The following is a 15901-nucleotide window of genomic DNA, read 5'->3' as shown; positions in this document are numbered from 1 at the left end:
TCCAACACTGTTTAACAGTCGAGTAACTGTATTATTAAACATGGGTAAAAGTGCATAGGTTTATTTTCAGGATCCTCGAACGTTTTTGCTGTAATGACAAGAAAAATCAACATTTTAAAAAATCTTAGCTCTCATACAAATACAAATATATTTTAAAGGGTGGCAGTAAAAAAGGGGAGGAATTGAGTATTCGCCATTATCATTAAATAGCCAAAATATGGGTCCTTTAAATTTAAATTCAATTGCATTTTAGTCTTGAAATGGGTATGTGAAATTAAATCCAAATGTTTTTTTTCAAGCTCATATGTACCCAACAGATTAGTACAGTAATTTAACAAAATGCAATATATTGGAATGATTTCAAGCTGCATTTGATTCAACAAAATTCACAAGGCAAAATATTTTTTAAAGACGATTTTTAAAACTAAGGCAATGTCCTTATAGATACGCATTTCAGTGCTTATGCTGAAGTTTTATTTTTATTATTTTCTATTGTGACGTTTCATCCACAAGGAGGCAGTGATGTAAGAGTCAAAAAACATCATTTTTGCAACCAAGTCTCAAAGTGGATCTCAAAATTAGATCTCAAAACTTTGGCCTTTGCATTTCAATGAATGCACCAGATTGACATTTCTTAGAGCTATGACACTTTTGTTACGGGCTGATAAAGCAGCTTAGAGTATCTTTTTTTAATATACTGGAACGGTTGGCAAGAACATTAGCTGGATTGTGTTCTTGCAGCAACATGTTTTTCAGTGATAGAGTAGGCCTGAAAAGCTTTTCAGCGACAAGCACAGTTCCTCTTGCACATTTTGCATATAATCATGCTGTTTTCCATGCTTTCATCAGTTTTAAACAGTTTCACAAGCAATGGAGTTGGGGTTTCACTCTCAAATGTTTCTTAGAATGGATTATTCTTTCTATTATTCCACCCATGAATCAAATAATCACATACTTTTGCATTTAATTTTCTCACAAAATCTTTTTATTCTTTTCTATTACTGTTTTTCAACAGAATATTGTTCTTTGGTATCGTTTAAGGATTGATCAAAACAAACTAAGCACTTAAGCAATATCATATTAAAAGGAGTGATGTTGGACTCACAAGCTTTTTTGAAACTGAGAGGTACTTTTTGTGTTGGAAGAGAAGCACTTCCGAGCCTGCATCTATAATGTTTGCCTGAGAGCACACAGTATTATACCGTGGTCTTTGCAAATACTTGATCCTGATTGACTCGGAAAGTTCCCTTCTAACTTCCCTGGTCGTTCCTGTTAAAACATCATTACAATGTTCAAAATTGGACAGCTTTCTATGCAAAAATTGACAAATGTGAACACTTCACAATTGATGTCTTGATTGAAACCCTGCAAGAACTTTATGCCAGTGTCCAGTCTAGAAAGACCCGACAGAGTACAGTGCTTACAAGTTGGCGTCAACTGTCACATATAAATATATTGAATTTATGGGTAATAATGCAAACTGATTTTATCATAAAGTAATTGTGTTTTTATTTAACATTATCAAACTATAAAACGTATATGCTGGAATAGTTAAGTGCTTACATTCACTTAGAAAGGTATGGGTTTAGAATTACTTCAAAGTCATATCCTCAGGTGTTGCATGAGAAAAGAAATTGAGTAAAACTTTCTACATATAATAATCAAGGACTAATGGACTTTGCGTAGGTAGTCATCAGTTTATAATTTTGCGAGATTATGGCATACAAATAATCAGAATGGTCCACATTTTTTAACTGTGAATTCTGGAAATTAAAGTCTGGATAAGGTATGCCATTTTGAAATTTGGTGTGTCGGAACCCTGTAAATATTTGTCTGGATCTCTGTGGTTTACAGCAGTCGCTAATCACGCCTGTTGCACCTCATCCAATCATCTAGATGGAAGCCCCACTCTTGCGGAGGCATACCCAGGTATCTACTTTCTTTCAGCATCACCAGCACACCACAAGCCACTCTTATGGCTCTCCTTGTCTCCTCTGTCCCAATTCACTTTCGATTAAAGTTTTTGTTGAAACAAAGTAGCAAAATAAGATGAGGGGAAAAAAATAACTATCCTATGTACTGAAAATCTGAAATGGAGTAGGAAAAAGTTAAAACTTGAGATCAGTTCTATTCTAAGATCAATTATTCTTTAAGAATTGCAGTCCAAAATATACAACATACATGGGACATCAGAAATCATTTGGCACCACGTTGCGAATAGAGAAGGACCCAAACCATACTGTGAAGGAAACCAAAGAGATTTTTAAGGCAAAGTAATTGAGTCTTAATGTAACGTGCAAGTCAATCACCTGTTCTGGATCTGATTGAGCATGCATTTCACTTGGTGAAGACAAAACAATTCATTTGTTCATTTAATTTAAATGTTTGGTCTCTGAAAAAGTCAGAGGCGTACAGTATATGCGAACTCTTAAATTCCCTACACCATTACTTTGATGTGTAAATATCCTCAAATTAAAAAGTCTGAAAAAAATAAAGTTAAAGTCTGCAGATAAAGCACATCTTTTTCATTACATACATCCAATCTGATGCTGTTTAGAGTCAAAAAGTTGAGAATTGTAGAGATGTCCCAATATTAATTAACTTGAGTGTATACCTAATTTCCACATTTTAAGCCAAAGTTAAAAAGAGATGCTTATGTTCCCAGGAGAATGGAGTGAGGCTCTGTACCCTCTCCTCACCACGCTGACTGACTGTGTTGCCATGATGAGTGACAAGGCCAAAAAGTCCATGGTTTTTCTACTGATGCAGGACATTGCCCCAACCATCGCCATGGACGTGTCCCTCCAGTACCGCCGTGACATCGTATTTTGCCAGACGGTCAGTTGTTTCTTCAAGTGTGACGTGTGTATGCACAGAGATGCAACATTTTGGCATGTGTTTGTGTGTTCCAGCTCACTGCTCTAGTCTGCGGCTTCATTATAAAACTGAGGAATGGACTACGTGATAATGGATTTCTCCGGCAGCTGTCCACCATTGGCTTGCTGGCTCACTTTGAGTCCTTACTCAGCACCTACGGTACAGCCATGCTTGCAACATGTGCATTTTCTTGTCGTTATGGTTCCCATACATGTTTTTACTTTTCGAAAATGTGTGATGAAGTGCTCTAAAGTTTTTTAAATTATAGAATTTGCTTGTTAGACTGCAAAATGAACTATGCCAGACATTTAAGTGCTCCATCTGGGCCTTTGTGTCTCTGTGTGGGGGTGAGGTCCCCCGTCCCAAACCCCCTTCATTTTGTACTATCAGGAATTCCCATCTTGTGTTTCATGGCAAATACTGTAGTTTTCCATGAAAGATCATCAAGCGTGGTGTGGGAAATTAGGATTGATCAGCGATTTTGCATTTTACATTAAGAGCACCTGCAGAATTTTTGTTGAACATCATTCTTTTTGTTGTAATTCATATTTATAAGTGCTGGGTCTTGTCAAAGTTCTTAACCTTGTATTTAGTTGTAGATGTAATTTTTCAGAGCCATAAGGTATTCTATAAGGTGGAAACTTTACCTTTAAGATGCTCCAGTGAAGATGTGGATAAACTCTTTTTGGTAAGCTTTGTAATGTGTTTTAGGTGAGGAGCTGGCCATGTTGGAGGACATGAGCGTCGGCATCATGGATCTACGAAATGTTACCTTTAAGGTAGGATCAGTAGTGTTTATGAGAGGCCGTCAGAGGCATAATTGAGGATTACCTCTCACACACACACACACACAAACTGAAAAGCTCGCATACATGGAAGATCTGGAAGCAAAACAAAAATAACAATTTGAGAAGGGAAAAGGCAAATACTTTTAGCAAACCTTCTTCTTCTTCTTCTTCTTTTCCTTTCGGCTTGTCCCGTTAGGGGTCGCCACAGCGTGTCATCTTTTGCCATCTTAGCCTATCTCCTGCATCTTCCTCTCTAACCCCAACTGCCCTCATGTCTTCCCTCACCACATCCATAAACCTTCTCTTGGTCTTCCTCTCGCTCTTTTGCCTGGGAGCTCCATCCTCAGCATCCTTCTACCAATATACTCACTCTCTCGCCTCTGAACATGTCCAAACCATCGAAGTCTGCTCTCTCGAATCTTGTCTCCAAAACATCCAGCTTTGGCTGTCCCTCGAATGAGCTCATTTCTAATCCTATCCAACCTGGTCACTCCGAGCGAGAACCTCAACATCTTCATTTCTGCCACCTCCAGTTCTGCTTCCTGTTGTTTCTTCAGTGCCACCGTCTCTAATCCGTACATCATGGCCGGCCTCACCACTGTTTTGTAAACTTTGCCCTTCATCCTAGCAGACACTCTTCTGTCACATAACACACCAGACACCTTTCGCCAGCTGTTCCAACCCGCTTGGACCCGTTTCTTTACTTCCTTACCACACTCACCATTGCTCTGGATTGTTGACCCTAAATATTTGAAGTCGTCCACCCTCGCTATCTCTTCTCCCTGTAGCCTCACTCTTCCCCCTCCACTTTTCTCATTCACCCACATATATTCTGTTTTACTTCGGCTAATCTTCATTCCTCTCCTTTCCAGTGCATGTCTCCATCTTTCTAATTGCTCCTCTGCATGCTCCCTGCTTTCACTGCATATCACAATATCATCTGCGAACATCATGGTCCAAGGGGATTCCAGTCTAACCTCATCTGTCAGCCTATCCATTACCACTGTAAACAGGAAGGGGCTCAGAGCTGATCCCTGATGCAGTCCCACCTCCACCTTAAATTCCTCTGTCACACCTAAGGCACACCTCACCATTGTTCTGCTGCCATCATACATGTCCTGTACTATTTTAACATACTTCTCTGCCACACCAGACTTACGCATGCAGTACCACAGTTCCTCTCTTGGTACTCTGTCATAGGCTTTCTCTAGATCCACAAAGACACAATGTAGCTCCTTCTGACCTTCTCTGTACTTTTCCACGAGCATCCTCAAGGCAAATAATGCATCTGTGGTACTCTTTCTAGGCATGAAACCATACTGTTGCTCGCAGATACTTACTTCTGTCCTGAGTCTAGCCTCCACTACTCTTTCCCATAACTTCATTGTGTGGCTCATCAACTTTATTCCTCTATAGTTCCCACAGCTCTGAACATCCCCTTTGTTCTTAAAAATGGGAACTAGAACACTTTTCCTCCATTCTTCAGGCATCTTTTCGCCCGCTAGTATTCTGTTGAATAAGTTGGTCAAAAACTCCACAGCCATCTCTCCAAATTGGTTCCATACCTCTACCGGTATGTCATCAGGACCAACTGCCTTCCCATTTTTCATCCTTTGTAATGCCTTTCTGACTTCCCCCTTAGTAATCATTTCCACTTCCTGGTCCTTCACTCTTGCCTCTTCAACTCTTCCTTCTCTCTCATTTTCTTCATTCGTCAACTTCTCAAAGTATTCTTTCCATCTATTTAGCACACTACCGGCACCAGTCAACACATTTCCATCTCTATCCTTAATCACCCTAACCTTCTGCACATCCTTCCCATCTCTATCCCTCTGTCTGGCCAACCTGTAGAGATCCTTTTCTCCTTCTTTCGTGTCCAACCTGGTGTACATGTCTTCATATGCCTCTTGTTTAGCCTTTGCCACCTCTACCTTTGCCCTACGTCGCATCTCGATGTACTCCTTTCGCCTCTCCTCAGTCCTCTCAGTATCCCACTTCTTCTTCGCTAATCTCTTTCCTTGTATGACTCCCTGTATTATGGGGTTCCACCACCAAGTCTCCTTCTCCCCTTTCCTACCAGATGACACACCAAGTACTCTCCTGCCTGTCTCTCTGATCACCTTGGCTGTCGTCGTCCAGTCTTCCGGGAGCTTCGGTTGTCCATCGAGAGCCTGTCTCACCTCTTTCCGGAAGGCCGCACAACATTCTTCCTTTCTCAGCTTCCACCACCTGGTTCTCTGCTCTACCTTGGTCTTCTTAATCTTCCTACCCACCACCAGAATCATCCTACATACTACCATCCTATGCTGTTGAGCTACACTCTCCCCTACCACTACTTTACAGTCAGTAACCTCCTTCAGATTACATCGTCTGCACAAAATATAATCTACCTGCGTGGTTCTACCTCCGCTCTTGTAGGTCATTATATGTTCCTCCCTCTTCTGGAAATAAGTGTTCACTACAGCCATCTCCATCCTTTTTGCAAAGTCCACCACCATCTGCCCTTCAAAGTTCCTTTCCTGGATGCCGTACTTACCCATCACTTCTTCATCGCCCCTGTTTCCTTTACCAATATGTCCATTACAATCTGCACCAATCACAACTCTCTCGCTGTCTGGGATGCTCAGAACTACTTCATCTAGTTCCTTCCAGAATTTCTCTTTCAACTCTAGGTCACATCCTACCTGTGGTGCATAGCCGCTAACCACATTATACATAACACCCTCAATTTCAAATTTTAGTCTCATCACTCGATCTGATACTCTTTTCACCTCCAAGACATTCTTAGCCAGCTCTTCCTTTAAAATAACCCCTACTCCATTTCTCTTCCCATCTACTCCGTGGTAGAATAATTTAAACCCTGCTCCCAAACTTCTAGCCTTACTACCTTTCCACCTGCTCTCTTGGATGCACAGAATATCAACCTTTCTCCTAATCATCATGTCAACCAACTCCTGAGCTTTTCCTGTCATAGTCCCAACATTCAAAGTCCCTACACTCAGTTGTAGGCTCTGTGCATTCCTCTTTTTCTTCTGACGCTGGATCCGGTTTCCTCCTCTTCTTTGTCTTCGACCCACAGTAGCTGAATTTCCACCGACGCCCTGCAGGTTAGCAGTGCCGGGGGCGGGCGTTGTTAACCCGGGCCACGACCGATCCGGTATGGGATTCTTTAGATGAACGCTCATATTTGTTTGGCACAGTTTTTACGCCGGATGCCCTTCCTGACGCAACCCTCTGCATTTATCCGGGCTTGGGACCGGCCTACAGATTGCACTGGTTTGTGCCCCCATAGGGCTGCATTAAATACTTTTAGCAAACCACTGTATACTTAACATTTTCATTTTTTTGCAGTGTTTAAAGTGTTTCAGTAGTGCTTGAGTGTTTTAGTAGCATATCTATATAAGAATTTCAGTAGTTTTTAAGAGCGCTTTAGTGGTGATGGAGAGGTAAAAAAATCAGTAATGTGTGAAAGAAGCCTTTCGGTAGTGTGCTTGTTTCAGTTGTAAAATTGTGAGAGCTTTTCAGTTGTGTATGTGAAGGCAAAAAAGTGAGTTTTAATAGTGTGTTTGTGTGAGAAGTGATAGATGCTTAGGGCCCCGTCACACCATGACGTTCTGGTCAGCGTTCTATAGCGTTTGAGGAAACGTTGGTAGTCCCCCATGGTCGCCGGGATAGTGCCAGAAGAGCGTTGTTTGATCACTAGTGAACGTCAATGATCGCTGGGAATCGGCGGAGAACGCTGGTCCGGAAAAAAAGTTTTGAACATGCACAAAAGTTCTCACCGAGACCAGCGTTCATCAACGTTTAATTTTAAACGCTGCAGAACGTTGAAGAACGTTTGCGGAACGTTTTACTAACGTTCGCCGAGCGTTGCACGCGTTTGGCTATCGTTAGTCAGTCGTTACTCTAGCGTCATTTGGTTGTTACTTATCGTTTGTTACCGTCGGACCGTCATCACTGGGGTTTTCATGGTGTAGGGTCTCCAGGGGGTGTCACATGTTGCGTTACTTCTCGTACGTGCTCTTCCTCCTGATGTTCTTTTTCCTCCAAAGACATTGCTAGTGAAAGAGGCTTTGCATTCTTACTTGCAGCGCTAGTTGCTGACGTCCGCAGCCCACCTTTTTTTCGTCTAGACGGCATGATCCTGACTGTTCAAACTCACGAGAACAACTGAAGTGACTATGAAATTTCCAACATTATCGTTCCCGTTCCACTGTAAAAATTACACGCCAGCAAAACGCTATTCTGTCGTTATTCACCCGTTAGTCACACGTTGACAAATCGCTCGTCGCGCGCCAGTGACGCGTTAGTACACGCTAATAGTTTTTAGGGGTATCTTATTTGGCCGCCGTTACACACTTCTCGTGCGTTAGACACATGTTAATCATGCGTTAGACACACGTTAATCACACGCCAGATGTGTCATCCTCATTTGAGAACGCTGAAAAATGGAACGATTGAAATGTTCAGAGAACATTGACCAGAACGTCATGGTGTGACGGAGCCTTTAAGAGCAATGTATGTAAACTGAATCATTATTCAGTAATAGTTAGTGTGAGGGTGTTTCAGTAGTATGTATGGGAGTGTTTGATTTGCATATGTTGTGAGAGGTAATCCTAAATGATGTTTCCTGAATGCCCCCTCGTTAGTGTTTGCCACATACCTGCATGACAAATACCAACACGAATGAATGTGGTTGGATGTTTCATGGTGGTCGGAGGGTCTGTAGGTGCAGAATGGCAGCCACCCTTCCGTCAGGCTGCCCCAGGGCAGCTGTGCCTACAGAAATAGCTTAACACCACCAGGTATGACTGTGGAGTGAAGGAATGTGTGCAATTTTAAAACACATTTAAGTGTCTACAAAAGCGCTATTTAAGGAGGAAAAAAACTGTTTGAAGGTCACACAGGCAACAGGCAGCGCTCCCCTCGATATGCTGCCAGTCATCACGGGCAACCGCGACGGTTTCAATGTCCGCATCCCTTTGCCGGGAACCATGTTTGATGCATTGCCGCGAGAGATCCAGAGCGGCATGCTGCTGAGGGTCCAGCCGGTGCACTTCAACGTCGGCATCAACGAGCAGCAGACGCTGGCGGAAAAGTGAGTAAGAGGAGCACTGGGATGATCTGAGAGAGGATTTACAGCAGTACCTTGACTTACTAATGCCCCAATTTACAGGTTTTTCAAGTTCGGAGCCATCGCTATTTTGATATTTGCTCTGTTCTGTGAGCCAATACAGTATTTAAGATAGAAAGAGCTTAAGAGATGTCGGCTGTTGAGTCAAGTGAAAAAAAAAATTTGCAGTAACCGTAGCCACAGTTCAGTGCCCTAGTGCTTTCCGTGAAAGTAGTGTAGCTTGCAATCTGGTGCAATTACTTACAGCATTGCATGAGTCTGGTTGTTTAGCGGATATATAGCGATGGTCCACCAGGAATTTGGTTGTTTCGTGGCTGTCGACCCTTGATGAGTTTTTGTCCGGTGTTTTGCTCTAGCCGTTAGCAGCTTGGGAGCTGGCAACCATTCTGTGAAAACGTTCAGTAGCCAAGACAGACTGAATTCTTGAATGATAAACTTATGGTGGTCAACCGGAGATGGCATTACTGTGGAAAGTTAAGTTGTTCCAGCTCAATGTTACATTCAGATGAATGGACGGTGCAGAAAGAGTAAGGCATCTTTATTGAGGAGCTGTGCTCCCATTAGTCTCACAGAGCCAAACAACCATGAATGAAGTCAGCATCAAATAAATCAGCTGACACACAGGAAGAAAACAAATAAAAATCCTGTGATGATACGAACATGCGTCCAATAGCATGTGTTCTCTTGCCTCACTTGTTTTGTGACTTTAGAGTTAAAAAAAATTGGTGTTCGCATGTTTCAGGTTTGGAGACACGTCCCTTCAAGAGCTCATCAACATGGAGAGTTTAACAAGGCTCAATTCTTACTATGAACAGTTTAAAGAAGTCTTGCCTGAGGACTGTAAGCGATACATCTAAAAGATACATAGCCCAATTCATCAACATGGTGACGCCAATAAAATGTCCTCTGAACCACAGGCCTCCCGACGTCTCGTTCTCAGACCTGTCTTCCAGAGGTGCTCAGGTTTTTGGGAAAGAACGTAGAGGCGAGGAAAAACAAGAACGTGGATATCCTGTGGCAAGCTGCCGAGGTGAACTTCTTGTGTTAAATATTCCTTTCATTGTGGTATTGACGGACACAAATGTTCTTCTCCTAATGAGCAATCTACACTATATGTTTCGAATGCAATGAGACTTTATGAATCCTTTCAACTTACTATCAATGTTCTCTGTTGATTACAGATCTGTCGCCGGCTTAATGGGGTTCGTTTCACCAGCTGCAAAAGCGCCAAAGACCGGACAGCTATGTCGGTCACCTTGGAGCAATGCCTGATCCTGCAGCATGAGCATGGCATGGCGCCACAAGTCTTCACTCAGGCGCTCGACTGTATGCGCAGGTATGACGCTTTTTTCTGCTGTGATCGCCGTGCTTTGCTGTTTGGGATTTAGCACAGGCCCTTTTTTTTTCAATATTATTTTGGCCACCACCATTATTTGTATCCTACTTTCTCCTCCACTGCTGCTGTTTATCGTACGATTCACTCTCACATGCTTGGTGAAGACTGCAATCACGGATGTGGATTTGAACGAGGAAACCAATGAACCCCCGCATATTTGGCATTCGTAAATTGGCACATTTGCTAATTCTTTGGGAACATATCCTCAGTCACTGAAAACCTTGCCTAGTTTTTGAGCTCGCGCCAAAGCAATAGAATTATGACATCTGTGGCATCTCATGGAATATCGGTGTTGATGTTGTTAGGCTTGATTTATTTATGGTGTTTTTTTCATTTAGTTTTGAGATGGCCTTTTTTTGTTGGTGATCCTCAAGTAGTATACCTTGTGCTTAGTCAGTGTAAATAAAAGTATATTTGTGCTTCTCTCATGATGTAGCCACTAATTCCCGGTGTACTGTATTTTTCAAACATTTATTGTGCGGAAATGTGAAAAGGTGAGTTTGACTTATACCATATGTGTAAATTGCTATTGCACATATTTCTTTGCCAATGTGTCACATCAGTTTGTGCTAGCATCAGTTTTAGGCTAGTGTTCTAATTCTTTCATGGTAGTCTCCGAAATGAAGATGCTGAAATTCTCGCTTGGAGTGAACAGGTTGGATAGGATTAAAAACGAGCTCATTAGAGGGACAGCCAAAGTTGGATGTTTTGGAGACAAGGTTAGAGAGAGCAGACTTAGATGGTTTGGACATGTTCAGAGACAAAAGTGTCAGTATATTGGTAGAAGGGTGCTGAGGATGGAGCTGCCAGGCAAAAAAGCGAGAGGAAGACCAAAGAAAAGGTTGATGGATGTTGTGAGGGAGGACATGAGGAGTGTGGGTGTTATAGAAGAAGATGCACGAGAAAAGCTTGGATGGAAAAAGGTGGCACGCTGTGGCGACCCCTAATGGGATAAGCCAGAAAAAACATACATACACAGTTCTAATTCTATTAATGAGCCTCGTGTGTGTTGAAAAGTTCAACTACTAACTAGTTATATATGTAACTTTGGTTCATGATTGTGTACATGCTAAATACATCCTACTGATGTTGATTCTTTGTTGCTCATTCTTTGTGTTGTAACAGTATATTATCCATTTTCCAAGCTGCGTATCCTCACAAGGGTCACGTGAGTGCTGGACCATTCCATGAATATAAATGGTTATAAGAGTCTCTGTTTTAACTGCTTTCCTGCCGTCTAGTGGCATCTATGGAAATTACAAACTCCTTTTAGGGTTATCATGACTTGTTTACAAATTGTCACTAGAATGATAATAGCGGGGGTTCACTGTAGTTTGGTATCACCAAAAAGAGGATATTGTGTTCCAACTGGAGATCTGTGGATTTTGATTTCAGAGTCGACGCCTCTATTTTTTTGCACCCCTCTCTTTTATCGCAGCCCAGTTTTACATTGGCTCAGTCCAGCATGAAAAAAATTCAGGCTTCAGCCTCTCACACTCTCATCCCAACTTTTCTGGCGTACATGAACAGAAGAAAATCTCACTAGCACAATATATTTATATACATTTACCAAGATTCATCTTTCTGAATTTTCTCTTATTTTCTCTCTCTCTCTTCCTTTCCCACTTCCTGTTTCCTACATGTTTAACATTTGTGTGACTTTTTTTTTTTTTTTTGGGAGATACGTTATGGGCATTCTTATTTTTTTTCATTGTTGTGTCATTGCATCACCTCTCTGTATCTACATGCTATATGTTTATATTTGCGTCCTCTGCTCTCGTTCACTTCTTGCACCTTTCATACCACACGCCCTGAATTTTTCCTCACCCCTCCCACACGTTTTCATAATTCATTGGTCCTTACCGCTCCTGCCCCCAACGCCTCAGCATTGGGACAAGGGAGGGTGTGATCCAGAAGAACCTGAGCTGTTTACTGCCGGTGCGCGACTTCCGCATGGACCCCAGCCTCCTGTACTCGCTGCCCCTGCTGGCCCTCAGTCCCAGCCTCCTGGTGGTTTGGCTCTTTCTCAGCATAACTTTTATCTTGGCAAGACTACGCTGCACCTGAGAAGATGAGAAACATTACTTAATTAGCGCCCAGCCTAATTCTTTCTAATTGAAAATAATATTCAGCAAAAGAGTAGGTTGGTGCGGTTCAGGATGTGCGCCATTGTCCTGTGCTAACTCTGCTGCATGTTTAACTGATGCCTCATCTACAGAAACATTATCCTGTTTCCTGTCAAATTTACTGACCAGATCTTAGTGTAGTACAGTTATTATTTACTGTCAGAGTGTGGTCCTTTTCCGTAAGTAACCCGTGGTCGCACTCACAACTGTTTTGTGGGTCCACTGTGGTTTTGCAAAGAACTTTGGATATTGGCAGCATGCAGGAAATGATGTCAAGTGACCTTAATTGATGGTTGTGGATCAGAGAATTTTCTGCGTATGGCTTGTTGGAAGACTGCCCAAAACTGGCTGGTAACCCACATTGAAAGTGATATAAGTTTGCACAAAATTGATATTTAAGCATTTAAATAGCTACTTGTCATGTCCTCATGCGCTTTTGCAGATAACAGATGACAAATGTAGGTAGATATATTTTATAAGACTACATTGTCATGTAATTGTTTATTGTTCACAATAACTGCACTTTTAATTGTTTTTTTGAAGAATTCACTCTAACAGTATGTAGCGAGAACTAAATTACATGGTGTACGTATACTATTTCTAAACCCAACAGCAGGCTGAAATTAGAAATTATTTACTCTTCCATTTCTTTGAAAGCCTGATCAGGATCACAATGAAGCAGATCCTTGTCCCATCTGGTCTGCGGTGTTAGCTAAGTAAAAACCTGGACAAATCATCTGTCAACCACAGGACTGAAAGTGGGATGGGCAAGCTTTTAAAATCACAACTCATCACATTTTCAGTCTTTAATGAACATAACACAGATTGTTTGGACTATGGGAAGAATACTAACAAACACAGACTAAACACTCCCAAGTTGAGGTTTGAACCCACATCCCATCCCAAGCTCTAATGTTTAGCTTTTAACCAGATGCGCTAACCACTGTGCTGTCACTAAATGTACTGTATTAATGATGCATATTTGTGCTTAGAAACAACTTGAGCAATATTGTCTTTAATTAGAATGGTTAGAATTTTTAATTTATTATGGTTAAAGATGTCCATCAAGCGCAAATTCAACTCCCACTCCAATGTAAACTATTTTTTTGTGTTGCTTATTATTCAAGAGCCAGAGCACACAAAGGCAGTCATGCAAGGAGAAATTCCAGATAAAAACAGAGTGCTGGCACCACTTAAGCAGGTGTGGTTGGGACGATCCCTTGCTCAAGGGAACCTTGTCAGAAGCCAGCAACCACATAGATGTTTCTTGGCAGAGTAACAGGATCGATAATCTTTTAAGTTAGCATTCCATTTTCCCCGTCAATAAAATAAGTATTGTAACTACCTTGGATCCCTTTACACATTAGATATACTCCAAGTACATTCAAATTTTGAACTGTTGCTTGGATGTTAACAGTCTCTCAAACAAGGTGTGGAGACTTTCCATATGTTGTACATGGGTTCTGTGTGCGGTATTAAAGATAAGCTTACAGTATGTGGAGATTTAAGTAAACACCACATTAGTTTTGCCAATTCTTGAACGTTTTTTTTTTTCTTTTCTTTTTTTTTTTTTTAATAAAACTAATTTTGTGAATACCGGAGTTTAAATTTTAAAATTTCACAGGACATACAGAATACAATATTGTTATCCTGATAGATAGTACTTTGAAACAACCCTTCTTTTCACGATGATAAGCGAGTGCACTCTTTTAAGAACAAGGATGATGTGCAGAGTTGTGGAAATAAAGGTGATAAACCACACAATGAAGTTGACGCGGAGGCCAGACTCCGGGTAGAAGTGAGTATTTCTGAGCAGGCGTATGGTTTGATGCACAGGAATTGTATCACGCATACATTATTTGCCTGTAGGATATTGATGGAAAATTATAGAGAAGATCAGAAGGCACTGAGAGAGATAGAGAGAGTATCCCAGTTTTCAATTCATTTCATTCATTTCTGCATAGCAGTACGTCAGATTAAAATGATGATAAAATACTGATGCTGATGTAAAAATTACAAATATGCGCGCCGATATTGGTTGATCTCTTTTTTAATACAAACAAAAAATGTTTGTCTGAAACTAACATCGTTTATAAAATGCTTGTGCTAGTTTTCAGAATTGTATTTAAATGCTTTTATTGAAACATAGTATATTTGCAACATATCCATAGTACACACCTATATGTTTATAAGATCGAAAACTGTATTATGATGGATATGCAATAAAGCTCTATGTATCATTGCTGCATTATATGAAGTTTTTTTTTTTATTTGACACATTTTATTATTAAATTAGTTCTTATACTCTAATCAGATACTGTAGTTGTCACATGTTCACAAGTGTATGAATACTTTCCTTTTCTTTATTAATTGTGAATGTTGAACTTGTCAAATCACCAGATGGCGCTCTGGAAAATAAACAGTTGGATTGAACTGTTTATTTTTCCAGTTCAGACAGTCAAAATGTTGAATTTTGCTGTGATGCTACTTGTTACACAAAATGGACTTTAAACGGCGCTGTCGTCATTTTACCCCAAACAAACATCCTTCAGCATTTGAATCAAAGCTTTGAAAATACCCTCCTGTGTCCAAAGTCCTCCCTTTTCTTCCGCAAGAGCAAGATCTATTGGGCATCCCCAGACATAACATCAGGTGGAAAGTCTTTTTGCTTAAGACAAAGAACAAAGGTTGTCTTTTCCTATGAATGCAATAATAGTCGATGTCCTCTTATTATTTTCAGCACACACGGCATAAGTGATTTATTCGTGACCTGTGATATGTTTCCTGTTTCATCAGCGAGGGTTGTAGACGTGAGAACACTGTGAAGAACGTGGGCTCTCGGAAGTACGCCTTCAACTGCCTGCAACTCAAAGCTTTCCCGAGGCACTACCGGCCACCCGACGGCACGTATGGCAAGGTGGAAACCTGATGGGAATCCACGCCCTTATGGGTAAAACTCATCAGAACCTCACACTGTTCACCATTCTACAGCCGTGACGTTCCCAGCAACTTCTGCCTTCGTCCCGGACTACATAGTATTCTACTGTCCTGTAGTTGTATTTCCTAATATACTCGTATGTAAGTGCACAACTTACTGCCTATGATTACAGACGTGTATAAGACTCCTAGTCAGATACAAAAACTGCATCATCTTAAAAATTGGTGGAATATGGTTGCAATCGGGAAGCCGAAAGACCTGTGTTTAACATTTAGACTCAAAAATGTATAATTTGTCAAACGTGTCTATTTACATCTCACTTATGTCAAGATCGTTGAACTGTGGTGAAATTGTATTGTTTTCCTTGCTCATCATGATCTTAGGCTTATGTGCTTAGATCCCTTGGAAAAAAAAGTCACATTCAACCATTTTACTGTGCAGTATGTTTTTCTTGTAATTTGTTTTTAAACAAGACATGCATTTTTCTTTTCATAATTTAAAACAGTTCCCAAGTTGTAAATAAAAGAACTCTGACATTCTTCAGTCAAAATAGTGTTACTTACTTGTGACGCTCAATTTGAAATCACTTGTTTTCTTACCAGTACATTTTTTTTTTGGGTGGGCAGGTCATTCCCCAATCTT

The 15901-nt window shown here is 40.9% G+C and overlaps 1 protein-coding gene across 4 annotated transcripts in view; it reads left to right on the top strand.

The window, feature by feature from the left end:
* The window catches only part of LOC133506018 (inositol polyphosphate-4-phosphatase type I A-like), a 43395-nt gene that overhangs the window by 24379 nt on the left and 3115 nt on the right, over positions 1-15901 (top strand). For 3 of the 4 annotated variants that reach the window (XM_061829721.1, XM_061829730.1, XM_061829707.1), the window contains 9 exons: positions 1855-1929; positions 2666-2838; positions 2913-3036; positions 3589-3656; positions 8564-8763; positions 9542-9639; positions 9717-9829; positions 9981-10135; positions 15118-15809. In XM_061829721.1, the coding sequence (XP_061685705.1) occupies positions 1855-1929; positions 2666-2838; positions 2913-3036; positions 3589-3656; positions 8564-8763; positions 9542-9639; positions 9717-9829; positions 9981-10135; positions 15118-15250 (1139 nt within the window). In that variant the 3' untranslated portion in view covers positions 15251-15809. Of the gene's footprint in view, positions 1-1854; positions 1930-2665; positions 2839-2912; positions 3037-3588; positions 3657-8563; positions 8764-9541; positions 9640-9716; positions 9830-9980; positions 10136-15117; positions 15810-15901 lie in introns of those variants that run through there. The other variant, XR_009796385.1, reaches the window with a different exon arrangement.

Source organism: Syngnathoides biaculeatus, chromosome 2 (assembly GCF_019802595.1).
Source record: "Syngnathoides biaculeatus isolate LvHL_M chromosome 2, ASM1980259v1, whole genome shotgun sequence".
NCBI lineage: Eukaryota > Metazoa > Chordata > Actinopteri > Syngnathiformes > Syngnathidae > Syngnathoides > Syngnathoides biaculeatus.
Note: the sequence above shows the minus strand (reverse complement) of the source record. Positions and strands in the feature narration are given on the sequence as shown.